Below are 20,866 nucleotides of genomic sequence, written 5' to 3'. Positions count from 1 at the left end.
CTGCAGTTTTGGAACGCTGCTGTTCTGTTTCCTAAGAAACCACAAGGGTGCCGGGAAATGTTGCCATGGAGCCTGCTTGTTGCCGTCTCTTCGGCGCCTTGACTTCATGGCTCGGCGGGATGGTCCAGCTTCTTTGTAGAAGTTTGGAGCTCACCCAAGAGTGACTTCAGAAGAGCACTGTTCATCACCCAATTCTTGATTCATCCCCAAGAGCCAGAACTGGAGACGGATTGCCTAATGCTGCACTGCCCGGGTCAGGGGTGAAGGTATCCTAATGTTCCCCTGTCCCTGCAGAGGAAAGAATTTCCTTTCCATACCAAATCTCTGAAGAGCTCAGATGTAAATCTTCACTGGCCAGCTAAGAAAAAATAATGTGGTGTTAGCTGGGTATAAGTTTCTGTGACTGTAAGAAGCAGGTTATGCTTTGAATAAATGTATTTACTCCGTATCTAGTCCACCTTTCTTGCTGAGACTCAAGGCAGATAACAATTTTTTTTAAAAAAATGCAATTAAAAATGCAGTGGTATCGCTATTTATTGCTATCTCGCTGTTGTTATAGATCTTACAATTTCAATAAAAAAAATTTTAAGGAAAAAAATGCAATGGTGGTGGTGGAGAGTGCCCTCAAGTCATAGTGGACTTATGGCAACCTCTGGTGGGGTTTTCTTGGCAAGAGACTAAGAGCCAGGCTGCAAGTGACGCCTGACACAGGTTGGACACTTGTCAGCTTCCCTCCAAGTTTTGATGGGAAATGTAGGCGTCCTGGTTTTTCAGCTTGGCTCTCCATTACAGCGGCAAGACCAGGATGCCTACATTTCCCATCAAAACTTGAAGGAAGCTGACAAGTGTCCAACCTGTGTAAGGCATCACTTGTAGCTTGGCTCTAACAGAGGTGGTTTGCCCTCGCCTGCCTCTGCAACCCTGGTCTTCGCTGTAGATCTCCCATCCAATTACTAACCAAGGCTGACTCTGCTCAGTTTCTGAGGTCTGATGAGATCAGGCTCACCTGGGCTATAAAAAAGGCAATAAAAACTGCCAAAACCTTCCCCTGGAGGGCTTGCATCTTATGAACAATTTCTGTATGCAGTAGGTAGCTTTTGTCACAGGACACGTTTCCTCTTCTGCTAAACATTCCATTTGTCCACGATCAATGGTTTTCAAGGGGCCCTAGAAAACGAAGGTTTTAGCAAAAGAGGAAGAGCAATCTGCAGCAGAGACTATCTGGCACGCAGGGAACTTGTTCATAGCATCCAAGCATGAAACTACAACCCTATTTCCTTAATTTAAAAAAAATTCCCTCTCGAACAATTTGACACATACTGTTGGATGATAAATGTGTGGGAGCCTTTCTGACCTCACCAAGCAAGCCATTCCACCCGGCAGGAATCATAACAGAAAACAAAATGCTCAAATATGAGCAGCTGTTGCTCTTAACCTTTGCAGGCAGCTTTGCTCGGCTCACCAAAGGACCTTGTAGATAATAAATAGCACTTGGAATTGAACCTGGAAATTAATAAGTAACCAATGGAAGGACTGTAGAACAGGTATAATATGCATATTTTGCCTATTTCCCAATAGTAATCGAGCTGCAATATTCTGTTACTGTGGGAGTCCAAACTAGATTTTGACAGCCAAGACTAGATTGACCAAAATATACATGGTGATAAAGTATCGCCATTGCTTTTACAACAAGCCTTATTCCTCTCCTCAGTCAGAGAAGCTCAAGCTTATACTGACTTTCGGAATTTGTGTGGGCATATAGAGCCTTGAAGGCAAAGCAAGAGAGAAATGATGTTTGCTATGTTGTTCTTGGTGCATTTAGAAAATGCAGTTTCTTTTTAACAAGGATTGTGAGCCACAGGGCAACATGGACTACTTAACTTACTTCTTACACAAAGGAACATGAAGTTTCTCTGAACTGGACTGGACAATGGTTAGGTGGAATATGGTTTTGTAAGGGTTCTTGCGGGCCTGAGCTGCAATCTAAATAATCACAGGAAGGAAAGAAAGAAAACCCTCACCAATATTCTAACAGTGCAATCCTACGGAGAGTTACTCCAGTCTAAGCCTTTTGATTTCAATGGGCTTAGATTGGAGTAACTCTTCTTAAGATTGCACTGTAAATCTGGTTTTCCATAAGTGAATTGAGATGGTGCCTTTTAATTAGAACTGTAAGACTAAATACATTGATTAATCAATAGGGGGCACAGAAAATGTATCTAAAAATGTGTTAAATATGCAAAAATACAAAATATGCAAGATAATGTTACAAATTTATGTTCTGTATCAGCAAAAACAATTACAAGCCTTAATACAAATACCATGATTTGCTTGTTAATATGCAACAAATAACTCACAGCTCCCAGGCTTCCTTGCAGCCTGATATTTTTCAAGAGGAACTGAAATTTAATAGCTTAGATAAACTATTAAAATGCTTGTTGCTTCTCACAATGAATATCTGCTTTTGTTTATCACATCTAAATTGTCTTGGACTTCCTTTATTGTCAGAAAAGAGAACCTTTATTCAGGTTATGCTACTCCTCCAAGCTTAGTTAAATTTAAGCCATGACTGTATTAATTAGATAAAAGACAGAACAAAGATAATGTTAATAATTAGTTGATCCAGTTTATTAGTTTATCAGGATTATCAGCATCACTCAGCGATGCTTAAGAGTCACTTAACAGTGTGGATCAGAATGCTGGAGGATCCAGAAATGAGAACTGGGAGTAACAGGGGAAGTGTCATTTGTAGACTGTAGCCCCAGCATACCTAGAATGCAAGGGATTTAATTTAATTTAATTTATTAGATTTATATTCCACCCTCCCTACACCAGCAGGCTCAGGGCGGAACACAATTTACACACAAATTTAAAATTACATCAGATAATTCATATAATTCATACAATTTAAAACTACAAATTATAAAGTAGGAAGGAAGGAAGGAAGGAAGGAAGGAAAGAAAGAGAAAGAAAGAAAGAAAGAAAGAAAGAAAGAAAGAAAGAAAGAAAGAAAGAAAGAAAGAAAGAAAGAAAGAAAGAAAGAAAGAAAGAAAGAAAGAAAGAAAGAAAGAAAGAAAGAAAGAAAGAAAGAAAGTATTAATTTGGAAAACACATTTTGTAAGGAAAGAGCATCACAGGTTTCATATGATGTGCAGAGAGCGAGAGGGAAAGAGAGAGGTGTGCTGTCATGCCATTCCGTGTCCTCTTCTTGTTCCCTTTGCTTTTTCCTCAACATGTCCTCTGCTTTCATCCCATTTCCCCAACCCGACAGATCTATTTTTGGGAGGCCCAGCGACAGAATGAAACTGAACGGGTGAAAACTCTCTTCCTGCCAGAGAATGGCGTCAAACTCAAGAATCTGACTGGCTACACGGCCTACTTGGTCAGCATCCTGGCCTTCAACGCTGCGGGTGACGGGCCCCGCAGTGCCCCCATCAAAGGCAGGACCCAGCAAGCAGGTGGGGTACACGGGGAGAAATACTGCAGCTGCTTGAGCTTTCACTCAAAATGGGCTGGGCTCAATTCTTCATTCTTTCAAGGGATTGTCAAGTAGCAGGATCAGAAAAAGTCCTGGAGGAACATAGCTTATGGTGAAAAGTGTTTGATTACTGCTGTCATTGTCGAGCTACTTTGATATCACAACTTCAACAAAAACAGGAAAAGTACAATGAAAACAATCGATTCCTGCCTCAAAAACATTTGACCATGGGAAAGGCAGCAGTATAACCAGGGGTCATTTTGTAGAAAAAGAACTGGAGGAACTCATTAGCATAACTCGTCAGCATATGTCACACCCTTTGCCATCACCAGAAGTGTGTCATTAGCATAACTGATTTGCATATGCCACACCCCCTGACATCACCTATTCTGGCTGTTTTGGACCCAATCCTGGTCATTCAGGGCCAAAACTGAGCCCAAAATGGCAAAAGGGGGCTGAAAATGGCCAAAAAGGGTCCCAAAATAGTCAGGATCGGGCCACTGTTGAGTGGGAGAGTGGTTCACCACTCGTCAGAGGCCTGATCTGGGCCGTTTCAGTCCCAATCCAGGTTGAAACAGGCCCAAAATGGCTGAGAGTCAGGTGGGCGGGGCCACCTGACATGTGACCTCTTTGGGGAACTGCGTTCCTGCGCATTCCCCTTCGAAATGAGCCCTGAGTATAACTATATTTATAAACAAAATGTAATAAATAAATATGGAGTCCAGTAGCACCTTTGAGACTAACAAACTTTATTGTAACATAAACTTTTGAGAACCACAGCTCTCTTCGTCAGATGCAGGTTGCATCTGACAAAGAGAGCTGTGGTTCTCGAAAGCTTATGCCACAATAAAGTTGGTTCGTCTTAAAAGTGCGACTGGACTCCATACTATTTTGCAATGACAGCCTAACACGGCTAACTCCTCTGGATAAATAAATAAGGCAGTGTGCTTGAAAATCAGAGGGTACCAGTCCCCAAATAACATGCTTATGGAATACACCCAGAATTCTGATCTCTCGTTCAGATTTCAGACTCATAGGTGAGACTGTGTGTAATTTGTATATCTTAGTGAAAGCAATAAATCTGTAAAGCCGGGGTGCTTTTGTGGCATCTCCTTACTGCAGTCTGCATCTCCCTCTCTATCATGTCAGGGCAGCATCTCCTCCTCCTCCTAGTTGTTCATTTGCAGCCTATAGCACCCCGATGTAGCTCTCACCTAGTTTGCCCCATAATCCCAGGTCCTCTGTGCTTCAGGCCCCTGCCTGTTCAACTTAGCAGAACTGACTACCGAGCTGAAGTCTGCTGCTGGTGTTGAATTGTTAAACAGGGGAAGCCGCCAGGCTGAGATCCAGCACAATTACTGAACCGGTGACCTCGAGCTGTATCTGATGCTTGACAAAAGACACATGTGCCCCTGTAATCAGAAGCTCAGCGTGGGCTTCTGTGCTCCTTCCTCAACAGGCCTTTGCTTTGTTCCCTTGCCTCACCTGCTCCCCTCCCTTTCCTTCCAGCTCCGCACTTCACAACATCCTCAAATTACACATTGAGAGATCAAAGCTAACAAGAAAGGAAATTAGTAGAGGCTTATGGGCCATATCCACAGCTGGTGGGGTTGGCTGGGGAAACCCTATTTCAACCAAAGCCTCTGATGAAGAGCTAGGCTTGTGTCTTTAGCTCCTCATGTGCAGTGAGGAAGCAGAGTCTGTATTGGACTCTGTCTTACTGGCTTCCCTCTCCTCGGATCCTTGGCGTTGTTCTTGGCACGGCATGAAGGAGCATGAGAAGAATCATACCAATGGTTTTAGCCAAAGCGTGTTAGGATGTTTTCTCCCATTTCCCCTTTTTGCAGGCCCCCTGCTCAGTTCTAAAACTGCAGCTCCAACAGATTCGCTGGTTTTGAATGTACTCAGCAAAAGCAAAAAACAAGCAGGCGTTCTCTGTAATGCCTTGACACAATGGTCTCTCTGTTTGTCCTTGATGCTTTGGTGAGAAAAGTACTCAGAGGGTTCAAGATGTTGCCCATTGGCGGGGTATGAAAAGGAGAGCCGTTGTCATCATCGCGCGAGATGCAATTGTAGAAGCTTCTTGTCTTAGAAATCATAAGAATTAGTATAGGGATAACGAGTTGCTCTTTTAACTAATTAGATACAGCTAGCTCAGTTGATCAGCTGAAGCAGTAGTTCATCCAGGGATGAAATGTACATCTTCATAAACTCGCTTCTGGGGAGGTCGCCCAAGGCTAGCTAGCACGTGACAACTATTTTACACATAGTTTAGCTTTCATAGATCCGGAGGAGTTAGCCGTGTTAGTCTGTAGTTGCAAAATAGTAAAGAGTCCAGTAGCACCTTTAAGACTAACCAACTTTATTGTAGCATAAGCTTTCAAGAACCACGGCTCTCTTCGTCAGACGTATCTCTCTTCGTCAGATGCATTTTCAGCACCACACCTCTCTTCATCAGATGCATCTGTAGCATAAACTTTCAAGAACCACAGCTCTCTTCGTCAGAACCACGGCTCTCTTCGTCAGACGTATCTCTCTTCGTCAGATGCATTTTCAGCACCACACCTCTCTTCATCAGATGCATCTGTAGCATAAACTTTCAAGAACCACAGCTCTCTTCGTCAGAACCACGGCTCTCTTCGTCAGACGTATCTCTCTTCGTCAGATGCATTTTCAGCACCACACCTCTCTTCATCAGATGCATCTGTAGCATAAACTTTCAAGAACCACAGCTCTCTTCGTCAGAGGCATCTGACGAAGAGAGCTGTGGTTCTCGAAAGCTTATGCTACAATAAAGTTGGTTAGTCTTAAAGGTGCTACTGGACTCTTTACTATTTAGCTTTCGTATGATACACAGTTATAATATGCTAAATGTGGTTGTGTTGGCTGGCCTTTCAAACTTTCCATGGGAAAGTCTGAGGTTTGCACTCTTTAAACTTTTCCTGGGACAAATATTTAATAAGCCTATTTGGAAAACTGTGCACCTCGTCATGAACAAATGACAGTGAATGTCGCTTTCTTGTTAGGAAGCAGGTTGTATGTTTGCTTTCTGACCTGCAGAGGGAGGCGGGGGAAGATTGGTGACAGGCACTTGGAAGCACATGGGCCCATGAATAATTTTTTCTGACAGAACAGTTGAGGCTTCTGCAGCTGTGTGGTGGGGGATGACAGCAGCGTAAGGATAGCTAGACTTAGCTTTCAGCTGAGGAAAAACTTGTTCTCTGTGAGAATGAGAAGGAATATAGGTCAAGCAGGCCGTTTTGTCCAGCACAGGCAAACAAAAAGGAGGGAGTCCCTTATTAGAGCAAAACAACCAGAAGAACCTGACTAGTTCTAAGAGACCCAAATAAATATACTTTTTTTATTTTTAACATAGGAAGATATGACCATAGGAAGATACTCACCAATGCTTGTTAGGATTTTGTTAAGAAGGAACGTTAAATAATTTGGCTTGAAAAAGCAACGCGAAACGGGATATAACCAAGGCTGGTGTGCCCGTTGCCAACTGCCCAGGAGATTTTGCCTCCTCTGTTTTCCTCCTGGAATGTTCTGCCTGTAAAGGAGAAGAAAAAACAAGCTGCTCCCATTCTGCATTTTGGACATGGACACTCGCCTCGTGTTAAGGTTCAAATAGACTTCTTAAATGTACAGATGGATTGTGATTGCCTATCACTGTATTTATAGCATTGGTTATATAGGAGAATCTGTTATATTTGAAACGGTAGTAATATAATGTTATAAGTTCTTGCACTTACAGCACTTGCACTTAGTTAAAAATAAAAAAGTATATTTATTTGGGTCTCTTAGAACTAGTCAGGTCATTTTGTCCAGCAACCAAGGAAACATTATTGTTGGGGAAATCAAAAGAGAGTTGTTGTGATTCTGGGTCTAACTGTTCACCATGTTTGAGGCTGGGAACACATTTTCTTTACAGTCAGTTTGGCCAGCAACCTTAGGAGGTTTTCTCTTCCTACAAAGGATGTGACTTGGCTCACTTCCTTGAGCCATCTGGATCAGTTAACACAACTCCATTAGTAGTTTTTATAGAGTTGTTAATGTGAAAAATGCTTTACAGCTTGTTTGCCTTCTCAACAGGCCTGTGAGTTTGGTTTTTCTAACTTCCAATCAAGAGAAGAAAAACCTGAGGCTGACATATAGGGCTTTCAAAAAGAGTCCAGTAGCACCTTTAAGACTAACAAATTTTATTGTAGTTCTTGATTCTCGAAAGCTTATGCTACAATAAAATTGGTTAGTCTTAAAGGTGCTACTGGACTCTTTTTGATTTTGCTACCACAGACTAACACGGCTAACTCCTCTGCATATAGGGCTTTGTGTTCTTGTTAAAGTAGTACAGAAAAAGCCAGAAGGCACAATTATAACAGTATCCAAAATCTCAGAAAATCAACAAGTCCCCAAAAGTGTAATTTTTGAAAAAAATCTCCTAATTTCCTTTCTGGTTTTCTCACTTTTGTTGGGTCTGGCTCGGGCCTACTCTGTAACCTAGCATCCCAGTAGGGTTCTTGTTAATTTCACACAAATGTCACAAGCTTCCTAAGGCAGTAACTATTTCCCGAGACAAAGCCAACATGTGAAGAGTCTTCGAAGGCCACTAGTTGTCAGGGGAAACAGCAGCAGAGCATGGGGTCAGGGACAGGAGGAAAAAAATAGCTGCAGCAGCTCGTCTTCACCTGCATAGATTTCCCAAACAGTAAACATGCAAAGGAGTCCCATTTCAATCACTTTAAGAGACAACATGTTGGAATTATTCAACCGCAAGACATTTTACAGTTGTGAGCACAGTTTTAAAGCTTTCCTAGAAAACTAGACATTTGAATTCAGCTTTGCTTCTGGTATTATTTTAGGATTTGTGTTTGCTTCTACCTAGGGCTTTTTTTCTGGAAAAGAGGTGGTGGAACTCAGGACCGCACAATGACGTCACTTTGGGTCAGCTGGGAGTTTTTTAAAGTTTAAATCGCCCTCGGTGAAAATGATCACATGACCAGTGGCCCCACCCCCTGATCTCCAGACAGAGGGGAGTTTAGATTGCCCTCTGTGCCGCTCGGCAGCACGGAGGGCAATCTAAACTCCCCTCTGTCTGGAGATCAGGGGCTGGGGCCACCGGTCATGTGATCATTTTTAAGAGGTGCCGGAACTCTATTCCACTGCGTTCCTGCTGAAAAAATGCCCTGCTTCTACCATACATGTTTAAAAACTACATTGTTTTTTATATGTACACTTGGGGAGATTTTCAGAACAACTCTGTGGCCAGAACTGGCCTTGGAGTAGAATCCCTGCCAGCATGCATAGTGATTAGAGCATTGGCCTAGGACCCTAGGTTCAAACCCCCACTCCAAGGAAGATCTCCGGGTGGTCTTAGTCACCATCTCTCAGGTTTGTTATTATAAAATTGAAGAGTGGGGAATGATGTAAGCCCCTCTGGGTACCCATTAGAGAGAAAAGTGGAGTATAAATAAATAAAGTCATAAAGTCCATCTATCGCAAGAGGAAAGACAAAATATCAAGAGATGGGGGCTGTGAATAATGCAGAGCTCATGTGATCCATGGCATTCGGACTTTGGTGTCCTCTAAAAGCTTGTTGGATCTTCAGTGGTATAATTTGACTGTGAAAAGCAGCTGCAAAAGGAGCCAATCTGAATTGGCACCATAGCACTGTGGAAGGAGGAAGAATTTCTTTGCCCTGCATTGTTTCCCCAACTGGTAGTGCCTAGCTGCTTTTAGCATCAGTAGGGGGGAAAGACAGGCTGCCTGTCTTGTTTTTATAAGAGGGCTAAAAACATCTGGGTAGGCATTTCAAATACAGGAAATGGTACAGGGGCAAGCCTATAAATTCCCCCCTTCCCTAGCACTATGTGTGGATCTGGCCCAATGCACCCCATCCTCACCACAGCTGCGTTATGCAGTTGACATGACACATGCTGAGGATTCCATCACAAAATCGCCAACCTCACATGGCGTTTACCCCTCACCAGGGTTTTTTTTCTGGGAAAAGAGGTGGTGGAACTCAGTGGGTTGCCCTCGGAGAAAACGGTCAAATGGCTGGTGGCCCCACCCCCTGATCTCCAGACAGAGGGGAGTTTAGATTGCCCTACACACCGGTCAGCGGCGCGGAAGGCAATCTAAACTCCCCTCTGTCTGGAGATCAGGGGGCGGGGCCACGAGCCATGTGACCAGTTTCAAGAGGTTCCGGAATGCCGTTCCACCACGTCCCAGCTGAAAAAAAGCCCTGGCCCTCGCCTCACAGAAGCGTCATTCCAGCTTCCCGTACTTTCCACTCCACATCCTTCTGCAGTTTCCAGCCACCAGCTTCCACAATTGCACCCATTTCCATAGTCTGCCTCAGCTTTCATTCTTGCCTTCTCTTGGCATTTCAGGGCCCTTCATCAGCTCCTCCACTTTCCCATCCCAGCCTGCAGTATCACCTGTCTTCCACACTTGGCTGAAGCTGTGGTTCCTGCTCAGTGATACAGATTCTTCCACACTACAGAGTTTGCAAATTAGATCAACCAGATTGATGGCAGCAAGGAGAGAGCAGAGGAAAGATCAGACAGCCAGAAGCAAGAGAAATCTAGTACACCTCTCCCTCCTCCTTTTTCAGCCTAAGAAAAACAGAGGAAATGTTTTATCCCAACATTTCCCCCCTCCTCCTTCTGCATACCAGACTGTCAAACTAACTTGTGCAGAGGAATCAGCACCTTTACCTCTCTAGGATTCTCAGAGGAACAATAGTCCTTTGACTTTCTAATCTTTTCTAGCACTTTTCTAGTGCTTTACAGTTATTAATATTATTGACCCTATTTACAGGTCTGCAGAACCTGGTCTCTGGCCTGAACCCCTAAGTTTGTCAAGTGAAACAGGGAGAAAGATCTGGGAGGGATGCTTCTGCTTTTCGATTCTCCTCTAGAAGTGCCCTCAAGAGCCATTTTAAGCCAGTCTGATTTCAGCACTCAAATTGGTGGAGATCTAAAATTGCAGTGGGGAGGTATTTGCAGGAGAGAATCAGGAGGCAGGGAAAGGGTTAAGACTAGAGGCGGGCATGAACCAGGAAAATGGCTGTTCATTGCAGTTCGTGGTTCATCACGTTTCACAAACCACAAACCGCCATGAACTTGCCCAGTTCATGAACTGGTTCGTTTGGTTCGTCAGTTCGTCACTTCTGGGGCTGCAGAAGGTCTGCAGAAAGCCCATCCCCCTGTTGCCCTAGGTACAGATTGATCAGTGATAGGTTGTCTGCAGTGACGAACCAAAAAACGAACCATACGAACTGCTCTAAAAATCATAGCGGTTCGTCACAGTTCGTCAGAAATGATGCCCATTCGTGAACCAAAAACCGGCCCAGTTCGTGACAAACTTTGGTTTGTATTTTGGTTCGTGCCCATCTCTAGTTAAGACCTTCCAACGTACTGTTTCTCCCGTACAAATGTTCCTCCAGCTCTCCCATTAAGATTAAAAGGAAAACACTGGTTTGAATTCCAAGTTCCCCACGACTGCCCCTGATATTCTTATGCAGATTACAAGTCAGTTGCTCAAGACCCTTCTCAGAAAGCAGGGAATTTGGTCTCCTGGGCCACTCTGTCCCAGAGTACCATACTAGGCTTTTAAGCTCCTGTCCTGACCCATGTGTCCTTCCTTTGTTTTCCTTCGCAGCTGCTCCTGCACCAAATACCTGCGCCACCCATCCAGTCATTTCCCCACGGTTTAATAAAGCAGCCTTGTTTTTCTTTATCGACTATGCAAAGTGTCACTAGTATTCAAGGACTGGCAGGATTTCCTTCAATGGGTTGTTGTCCTTCCTCCTAGAGATTAATGGTTGACGGCTATACCACTATTCATCGAAAAGCATTGGTATTAATGGGGGAAAGTAGCATCTGTTCTTGCCTCTGACTCCTTTGTCTCTTTCCTCACAGCCCCCAGCGCTCCGGGCTTCATTAAATTCAGTGAACTCACTACCACCTCTGTGAACGTGTCTTGGGACCCCCCTCTCTTCCCCAATGGAATCCTTGAGGGCTACCGGCTCATCTACGAACCTTGCATGCCTGTGGATGGTGAGGGGCATTGAAGCACCATCTCTTTGTGAATTGGTGATGCAGACAATGCTAATTAAGCTCCATGGCCAGTATATCTAATGAGCATGACTGTAGCGAGTCGGGGGGGGGGGAGACCTCGGGCCTGCAGTTCTTATTTCCTAATCCCAGGAGTATAGGTTAACTGTGGCTCCCCAACAGTGAGGTAAAGGATTTGGGCACAAGCTCAGGTGCACTTTTTAATTCTCATACTGAAATTGTTGAAAATAAGTGCCAGATAATAACCTTAGTGAGCTAGGCACTGTTTATTCAAGACGGAGAAATTTAACAATAATATTCTACCTTATGCAGCAGGATTTGAGTCCAGTGGCGCTTTAGAGACCAGCAAGATTTTCAGGGTATGAGCTTTCAAGGGTCAGAGCTCTTTTTGTATCTGAAGAAGGGAGGTCTGACATGAGAACGCTTACACCCTGAAAATCTTGTGGGTCTCTAAGGGGCCACTGCAGTCAAATCCTGCTGTTCTACTGCAGTCCAAAATGGCCACCCTCCCAAAACATTCCATTATATGTTCTTCTTCTTGTAAAAATTGGCTATTTCTGGTGTGATTTTTTCCTTCACTGTTAGAAATTACTCTTTTTTTTCCAAACACAAAACAATTATAAAAATAGCCTCCAGGCTGAAATAGCAATCTTGATTTGTGCTGCCATTTCTATAGCCCTGTCCTATGCAGAGTAATGTCTTTCCAAGACCATTGACTTCAATGGACTTAGAAGAATGTAACTGCCTAGGATGGCACTGCTGGCCTTATAACTGACTTCTGATTCAGAAGCAGCCATCTGCCTTGAAGAAAAACAAAAGAGGCTTTAAATTATAAACTTAATCTTAAGCAGGGCTTTTTTTCTGGGAAAAGAGGTGGTGGAACTCAGTGGGTTGCCCTCGGAAAAAATGGTCACATGGCTGGTGGCCCCGCCCCCTGATCTCCAGACAGAGGGGAGTTTAGATTGCCTTCTGCGTTGCAGCCTGTGGCATAGAGGGCAATCTAAACTCCCCTCTGTCTGGAGATCAGGGGGCGGGGCCACCAGCCATGTGACCATCTTCAAGAGGTTCCGGAACTCCGTTCCACTGCGTTCCTGCTGAAAAAAAGCCCTGATCTTAAGAGAGCTGCACGTGGAAGTATTGTAGCAACATAACTGCCACTAAAATCTCCTGGACACAAGTGGAAGGTGATGGGATTGGGTGTCTCAAATTTAAGCCTCTCTCCTCTATCCTGCAGGGGTCAGCAAGATTGTTACCGTGGACGTGAAGGGAAACAGCCCTCTTTGGCTGAAGGTCAAAGACCTGGCAGAAGGCATCACTTACCGGTTCCGAATCAGAGCCAAGACCTTCACCTATGGACCTGAAGTAGAAGCCAACATTACCACGGGGCCTGGAGAAGGTACAAGAGCCTGGGAAGCAGGCCTTCTTCGTCTGCTTTTCCACACACTTGTCTCGGTCTTGCAAGCTTGTGTATAATCATATTCAGAACTTGTCTAAATAGCAGCTGTTACCTTGCATTGTTTTTTTCTCTAAAGTTAGAAGAAAGGAAGACATTCCTGTAAAGATAAACGTGCCGGCATATTTTCCATAGGAGTCTCTGTTTTGAACCACTCCATCTGCACTGACCCTGCTGGTTTCTTTTTCCGCTACTTAGACTACCAGGGATCTTCGCAAAGGTTACCGCAGTCCCCATATGATATTTCCCCATGTTTAACTTGTAGAAGAGGAGGTCCCAAATGCTCAAATCTATCTGAAAACATCACCTTCTGATTCAGAGGTCTTTCTCCTGGTCCTTGATGTGTGGGAATTCTCCATAGGACTCCTCAGGAAAACGAAATTTACCTTCAGGGGCATTTCCTCTTGTTATTCCTTCTTGCTTTGAAATAGGGTTGCCAGCCTCTGGGTAGTGGCTGGAGATCTCCTGGAATTACAACTGGCCTCCAGGCCACAGAAATCAGTTCACCTGGAGAAAATGGCTACTTTTGGGGTGGACTCTGTGGAATTATGCCATGCCAAGGTCCTTTCCCTCCCCAAAGCCCATTTTCTCCAGGTTTCTCCAGGTTTCACCCCACCCACCCCCAGATCTCCAGGAATTTCCAACTTGAAGCTGGCAGCCCTACTTTGAAAACAGATCCTGGCACAAATTGCCGAACTGGCCCAGTTAATACTTGATAAAGACCCTCTGGTACTAACTTAAGATACCACATCATGTGACTGTTCCATACAAACTGTGAGCTGTATGGGAACTGAATGGCCAACACAGAATGTTGGAAAGAACATTCCAACTTGCATGAAACGCAGTAGATTTCGGTCTGCTCAGTTCCTAAATGGATGACTTCCTGCAGACATTGAGTTCCATAGCGGAAGATATGCGAGATGAAAATTCCATCATTCGGTTTTGTCAGCCCAGAGGGTGACTTCTGGGTTCCAGACTTCCTCTATTCAGACCTGGCAGTTGAGAAATCATCCAAGGAATTGTGTTAATACCCTTCATATTGTTAATAGCTGAGAGTGAGCAACAAAGAATGAGTTACATCATAAGTAACTTAGTACATAAGCTCTGCCATTTACTTCTAGTTACCAAATGGTCTAAAAGAGTAGGCCAAGGTTGAACTAGCTGACAAGCAGGGGCCTATTTGGAGGGATAACTACTGGTGGGAGAGGGAAGTTCCACCATGAGTACACATGTGGAGAGAAAGAAAATGTATGAGTGTACATGTAGCAATCAGACTATACAAGAATCCATTTTGAATACTAGCTCTCCTTCCCCAAAATGCTATACTAATAGAGGATTTAGGAGACCAACACATTTAATTCCTATAAAAAGTTCCTATAAACCTAATCTTCAAGGTGTGTAGATTTCTTTTTTTAAAAATTTTATTGAAGATGTATAACACAAAAAACATTACAAAACACAAAGTCAGAATTAGTAACAGATAACAATGAAGCAAACAACTTATTAAAATACAAGAAGTTATAACTAATTAACTACAGCTTATAAGGAGAGTATTCTTACAATATCTAACATAATGATAACTCACATATTTGCATACTTATGAAAGAGTTTTAGGCCAGGTAAAGAACCGTTACTTTCAAGATATTCAAAGAATGGAAACCATCCCTCTATAAAATTTGTAGTTTTTGGAAAGTGTACTTGATAAATTTTATCATATAATTTTTCTAAGGTAAAGTGATCCCAAATTTTTGTGTACCAGATGTCAATTGTAGGGCTGGATTTCGATTTCCATAGAGTAGCTATCGCACTCAGCAGCTACTAGTAAAGAGGTATGTAGATTTCGAAGTAAAATTAGCTGCGCGTTCTCCCTAGGGCTGATACTAGAAATCTGTCGTCTCAGATGTGACGTTTCAAAAAGTGAATGATTCATTCTCCTATTATTTGCTCCACAGAATGTTATCTCTGTTAATAATGGGTCTTGGCTTGGTTCCCAGGTGCTCCAGGTCCCCCAGGTGAGCCCTTTATCTCCAGGTATGCCTCAGCCATCACCATCCACTGGTCAAGTGGCGATCCAGGCAAAGGGCCAATCACCAGATACGTTATCGAGGCGCGGCCTTCAGGTATGTGTATTGTTCTTGGTCCACAGCCCCTTGGCTGCCCTGTCATGGTCTTTGTTGCCATGGAAACTGCAACTGTTAACAATACTGAAGTTGGAACATGAGGCAGAAAATGGGAGAGCTGAGAACAGTGCCTGAAATGACTGGTACAGTTCAACCTAATATGAAATAATGGTTTAATCACCCTAACTGTGTGGCTACTATGATTGTCCGAACGTGGGCCGTCCCACTTACTGTGGATGCTGTGGACGACATCGTCAGAAAAGGAAGAGAAGCACCCTTAGAAACAGCACGCAGTTATCAAGGTGGAAACCCACATCTAAGGGAACAAAGCAATGTACCAACAAAGAATCTTACCAAAAGTATATTATGTGAAATATTTTTAAATTTAAATTTTAAATTTTTGAAATATAAAGTGGCGCAGTGCAATTCGGTCCTTCGAGTTGTGTCATCTCCTTGTTTCACCTGTCAAGACAAAGTAAAATGAAAGCAACAACTTAAACAATTACAACAGGAACAGTGGTTTTCCAAGTTTTTCCATGCCTTAGCGTTGGCTTTGTTGGCATCTCCCTGTTGAACTTCCAACTACCTTCACTGGAACAAGAGAAATTCCTATAGCTGGCCGGATGCTGTGTTATGTTATTATCCTTGTGAATTTAGTATAAAATTGTATGAATCTATTTATTGTTATATATGCACTGCGCCACTTTATATTTCAAAAAATTAAAAATATTTCACATCATATACTTTTGGTAAGATTCTTTGTCGGTACATTGCTTTGTTCCCTTAGATGTGGCTTTCCACCTTGATAACTGTGGACAGCATCCTCAGCAGATGGTACGTGGAGCTTGCAGGAACCTTTAATTATCTGATGATTGTATTTTTCAAAGCATGCTAGCAACTCTTCTGTGGCATGTTAGGGAATTCCAGCACACGGTTTTGGAGTTAATGAGTTTGGGCTTCCCTGTCTTCTCATATCAGTGCCATGGACTGGATGTAATGATGATCCAGACTCCAGGAACACACACCAAGACAATCTAATTTGAATTAAGTCTCCTCAATATGTGTCAGTTTCTATATCTATGCCACTCTGTTTAGAACGAGGTATCATTATAACCCAACTCCTCCAGCACAGTACGATGGCCTGAATGCGGTGCATGTAATCTCATAGACTTGAAGTCTCCTGTAGGGATCTACTTTGGGGGATGGTTTCCATCCCCAAGAGGACACTGGCTCATAAAACACTCTGTCTCTCCCACCCCCACCAGTTACAAGGTGATAACTCTGGGGGAATGCACTGTTCCACGGCAGGGAATGATTGATGAACTCCCAGGCCAAGAGCAGGGCAGATGCAGGGGAATAAATCACTCAGTGCTTTGAAATGGCCTCTCACTTGCTTTTCAATGATGCTGCTTTGAGTAACAGCCTCTAAGAGACCACAGGACAGACCAGATGGCAGGTCACTGAGGCTGTTAATTGCCACTGAGGCTCATGCACCTTAACCTGGCGCAACGTGTGTTGAAGACCTAGGCCGCAACCCCGGGGCATTTTCACACGTTACTAAAAGCAGCTTTGAGCTTTCCTTGCGCTATTTGAATACAAGTGTGCGCGTGCTATTAATGCAGGACAGAAAGCAAATGTAGGTTCAGTGCAGGCTTTATAATATAGAAAAGTGGGAGCAAACGCATGCGAGAGGAGCTTTTAACCTCATATGAAATGAATCATGAAGTTTATCCATCGTTACGTTCTTTTCCTTTATTTCCCAGAATATCCCTACCCGAGACTTTCATTCCTACAACTCTGCACCCTTGTTACCTATTCCTATAGTGCTTCTAAACATGTAAAGTGGTTTACAAATATGAATGTATTACATATTTTTGTTTATTTTGTTCCATGATTTGGCCATGAAGCCACAGCTGGTGGTTTGGAGCATACATGTGATCAGGGAATGCCATAATTCATAATCCAGTTTCATTGACAAGAAAGCTCACGTAGGGTGACTGAGGACTGGGAAGAGATTCCAGGAGGTAGGGAAACTAGGTGACAGGGAGCACAGAGGCAACCATGTGGTCTGTCTTGGAGGGGGGTGGACAGTGTGTTGCCCATAACACTTCATCAGGTTCCTAGAGCATCCAGAGAACACATGTACGGGGAGGAACCATGGCACGATGGTGTAGAAGCTGCTTGGCATGCAAAAGGTCCCAGGTTCAATCCCTGGTAGTGGGTGGTGGGAGAAACCTGAGACCCTGCAGAGCTGCTGCTAGTCTAAGGAGGCAATCCTGATTTCGATGGGCCAAGGGTCTGATTCAGGACAATGTAGCTCGATGTGTTTGTGTGTTCAAAAATGCCTTCTGCCACCTCAATGGCCAGGCCTGGTGTGAGGACACAAGCACGGAAACATCAGTGAACTCCAGGAGGCTGCTGGCAAGTCTTTTTTGTTATTTGCTTAAACAAAAGTCCCAACAGTATTCTCATCAGCAGGGCTTTTTTTTCTGGGAAAAGAGGCAGTGGAACTCAGTGGGTTGCCAGCACAGGGGGCAACTCTTGGCGGGATGTGGTGCCCCTGGTACCACATGTGCGCCCGCAAAGTGTGTGCATGCTCCCAGGGCCAATGATGTCACTTTGGGTCAGCTGGAACAAGGGGGGAGTTTTTAAAAGTTTAAATCGCCCTCGGCGAAAATGGTCACATGGCTGGTGGCCCCGCCCCCTGATCTTCGGACAGAGGGGAGTTTAGATTGTCCTCTGTGCCACTCCAGCAGAGGGCAATCTAAACTCCCCTCTGTCTGGAGATCAGGGGGCGGGGCCACCAGCCATGTGACCATTTTCAAGAGGTTCTGGAACTCCGTTCCACCATGTTCCAGCTGAAAAAAAGCCCTGCTTATCAGCCAGCTGGTGAAAATCCAATTACCTTCAGTGGATTGAAGGACACATGTCCCCTTCAGAACTCACACTGGTACCAAACCCACCTGAGGATCCACAAGCACTATTGTCTGCTATTCTCTTTAGTGCACACGTCAGCAAGGCATCTTTCCTTGAGTTCTGTGAACAAGGATAGATTGCGACTCAAGAGACAATTTAGTTCACTTTTTGGGTTTGCTCTGTCACACAGATGCAGAATTGAAATTCTTTCCTGGAATATATGTGCATGGGTGTATAGTTTAAAAACCATGACATTTTTCTATCCCCTTGTAGGACATAGGCCTATCACTTAGCTTCTCTTTAGTTTCTTTGCATTGTTTAACATTTTTATGTGCACATGAAGTGAGTGCAGGTACAGTTGACTTGTGTTACTCGAGCTTTATTTGACTAAGGCTTATTCAAATGTATAAAAAAAATAAGGATCACTGATACACCTATCATGCTAATTTTGCAAATCATTATACAAACGTACACACTTGCAACTTTGTCCTTCGAACCAAATTTCGAGATCTTTTATAGAAGCCTTCATATAGGTTTGCAGGCATTCGGGGTTTTTTTAAGGGTTTTTTTTTAATTTCTTTCTTGCTTTGCTTTGCACAAATCAATAAAACTTTTTAAAAACTTTTTTTACAAACTTGGTTGTAGGAATTATTGCAACATATTTGACAACGGGAGAGCTTGTTGTCCATGGTCAACTGCCACTTCCTGGGGCACCAGACAAGAATTTTATCCTCATTATTCTGTATTTTGTTAATGTGTACATGTACATATTCTTATTCAATGAACAGATGCATGCCTAAGCACACACATGTGTATTTCCTGTTTTGACTGCTCTGTTCTTTCTCTTCCAGATGAGGGGCTCTGGGACATTCTTATAAAGGACATTCCCAAGGAAGTGACCTCATATACCTTCAGCATGGATATCTTGAAACAGGGTGTCAGCTATGACTTCCGTGTCATTGCTGTCAATGACTATGGCTATGGGACGCCTAGTGCTCCCTCCCCATCAGTCTCAGGTAACAGTGTTATACCACTGCCTTAGATTACATCTCCCGCTTATTGAACTGGGACCATAAAAACACCATCGATCAGCCGTACCTTAGTGCGGCAGGGAAAGGGCTCTTGACCGGTCTGTGCTGCTTGCTTCTTTTGCAGCTCAAAAAGCAAATCCTTTCTATGAAGAGTGGTGGTTCCTGGTGGTCATTGCTTTGGTGGGACTCATCTTCATCCTCCTGCTGGTCTTTGTCCTTATCATCCGTGGGCAAAGCAAGAAATATGCCAAGAAGTCAGACTCAGGTGGGTGCCAATATTGCCCCAAGAAAGCTCTGATATGGACACTATATATATATATATATATTGAGGGCAGAATATGAGCTGATGGCAGATGCCCCAGTAACTTCCAGTGATCAATAGCCTTTACATCTCTCTCTTCCCACCCTCTTAACTCTAATTAATATATCACCCCTCTGCCTGTCACATCCTGGCTCCAAGCCTCTTCCGTACTTATTATACCACCCAGACGGTTCTCTCGTTACACTGCAGAGAATGGCCAAGCTACGTGGATTCTAATCATCCGTTCTTCCCGCTAGCAATGGACTAAAACTTTCAGCCAATTTTTAAAAAAATATTCTTTATTTCTTTTTTGTGGCGAAGAGGAATCACAAATGCAAGAACTAGCTTTGATTGTCCTTTACACTCTTGAGTTATCCTGAGAAACTCCCTTTAAAGTACCCTAATGTGGGATATCGGAGTGGAGGAAGTCAATGGCTTTGTTGATGCCACTGCAAGCTGACGGTTAAATAAACAGCTCTATGTCTCCGTCACTGCCAGAGGCAGCCAAAAGACTGGAGGGGTCACCAGGGCAAGAGAATGTGGCTATGTTTGCTTTACTCTGTGAGGGAAATCAAGACATTCTTCTTAGATAAATGTGCTGGATAGAGGATGGTGGGGATGGAACATGGCATTCTTGGGAACAAGGATTCACAAAGTTTATTCTTAGCTCAGAGGGCTGTTTCATGTAGGACACTGTAGAATTATATAGAGCTGTTTAGAAAAGAAACATACCCTACTACATAAAAGGCGACTTGTATTGGCGATGACTCACCTTTTATCCTGGCGCAGGCACATTCTGAGGGGCCTGCAAGTGTGCCTGCACCAGGCCTCTGAGTGGCCGCCAGCACCGCAGGAAGGCCCAGCACGCCAGCCCAGCCTGGAGGAGGCCACCGCCGCGGGAAGGTCCAGCGTGGGTGGCCCCACCCTCCGGAGGCCATTTTCAAGAGCCAGAGTGCTGCCGGAGCAGTGCAATGGCCCCTGGAATGCTTCTGCACTCCACAGTGGGCCAATTTCAGCTCCAAATGAGCCAAAATTGGCCAGCTACATGGCCCCATGGCAGGCTTCTCTGGAGGGCCATGCTGCCCAGCACCCCTCTCAAGCCCATGCAGCAGGGTGTCATGGCCCTCACAGGTCCCTGCTAGAGCCCATTGTATTGTTAAACACAATGGGCTTTGTTGCTAGTGCCATCATATGTAGAGATCATTATCTCTGATTCCGTGAACATCATGAGACTTATTAGATATAAAGTGTCTGATGGAGAAATAAGGATTCTGGTTTCAGAAGGCAGAGTTAGTGACTTTTAGTCACAGCATAGTACCCGAGGTCACGATTTCATTAAAAGTTATTTCCATTTCACAAGGACGAATTGTGCTTTAACTGCCGTGGGGTTCTCACTGAGAGGGAACTGGATCAATTAATGATAGTGTGCGTGTGTGTGTGTGTGTGTGTGTGTGTGTGTGTGTGTGTGAGACCAGAGTTAAAGTGC

At 43.9% G+C, this 20,866-nt stretch overlaps 1 protein-coding gene across 1 annotated transcript in view; it reads left to right on the top strand.

The window, feature by feature from the left end:
• Window positions 1–20,866, top strand: part of SDK2 (sidekick cell adhesion molecule 2) — a 104,686-nt gene that overhangs the window by 73,720 nt on the left and 10,100 nt on the right. The window contains exons 33-38 of the mRNA XM_054976827.1: window positions 3,272–3,458; window positions 11,404–11,541; window positions 12,794–12,955; window positions 15,007–15,132; window positions 18,900–19,064; window positions 19,204–19,348. Of these exons, the coding sequence (XP_054832802.1) occupies window positions 3,272–3,458; window positions 11,404–11,541; window positions 12,794–12,955; window positions 15,007–15,132; window positions 18,900–19,064; window positions 19,204–19,348 (923 nt within the window). The remainder of the gene's footprint in view (window positions 1–3,271; window positions 3,459–11,403; window positions 11,542–12,793; window positions 12,956–15,006; window positions 15,133–18,899; window positions 19,065–19,203; window positions 19,349–20,866) is intronic.

The sequence above is a fragment of the Eublepharis macularius genome, chromosome 4 (genome assembly GCF_028583425.1).
Source record: "Eublepharis macularius isolate TG4126 chromosome 4, MPM_Emac_v1.0, whole genome shotgun sequence".
In the NCBI taxonomy this organism is placed as follows: Eukaryota; Metazoa; Chordata; class Lepidosauria; order Squamata; family Eublepharidae; genus Eublepharis; species Eublepharis macularius.
The sequence above is the reverse complement of the archived record's forward strand: the minus strand, read 5'-3'. Positions and strand labels throughout refer to the sequence as shown.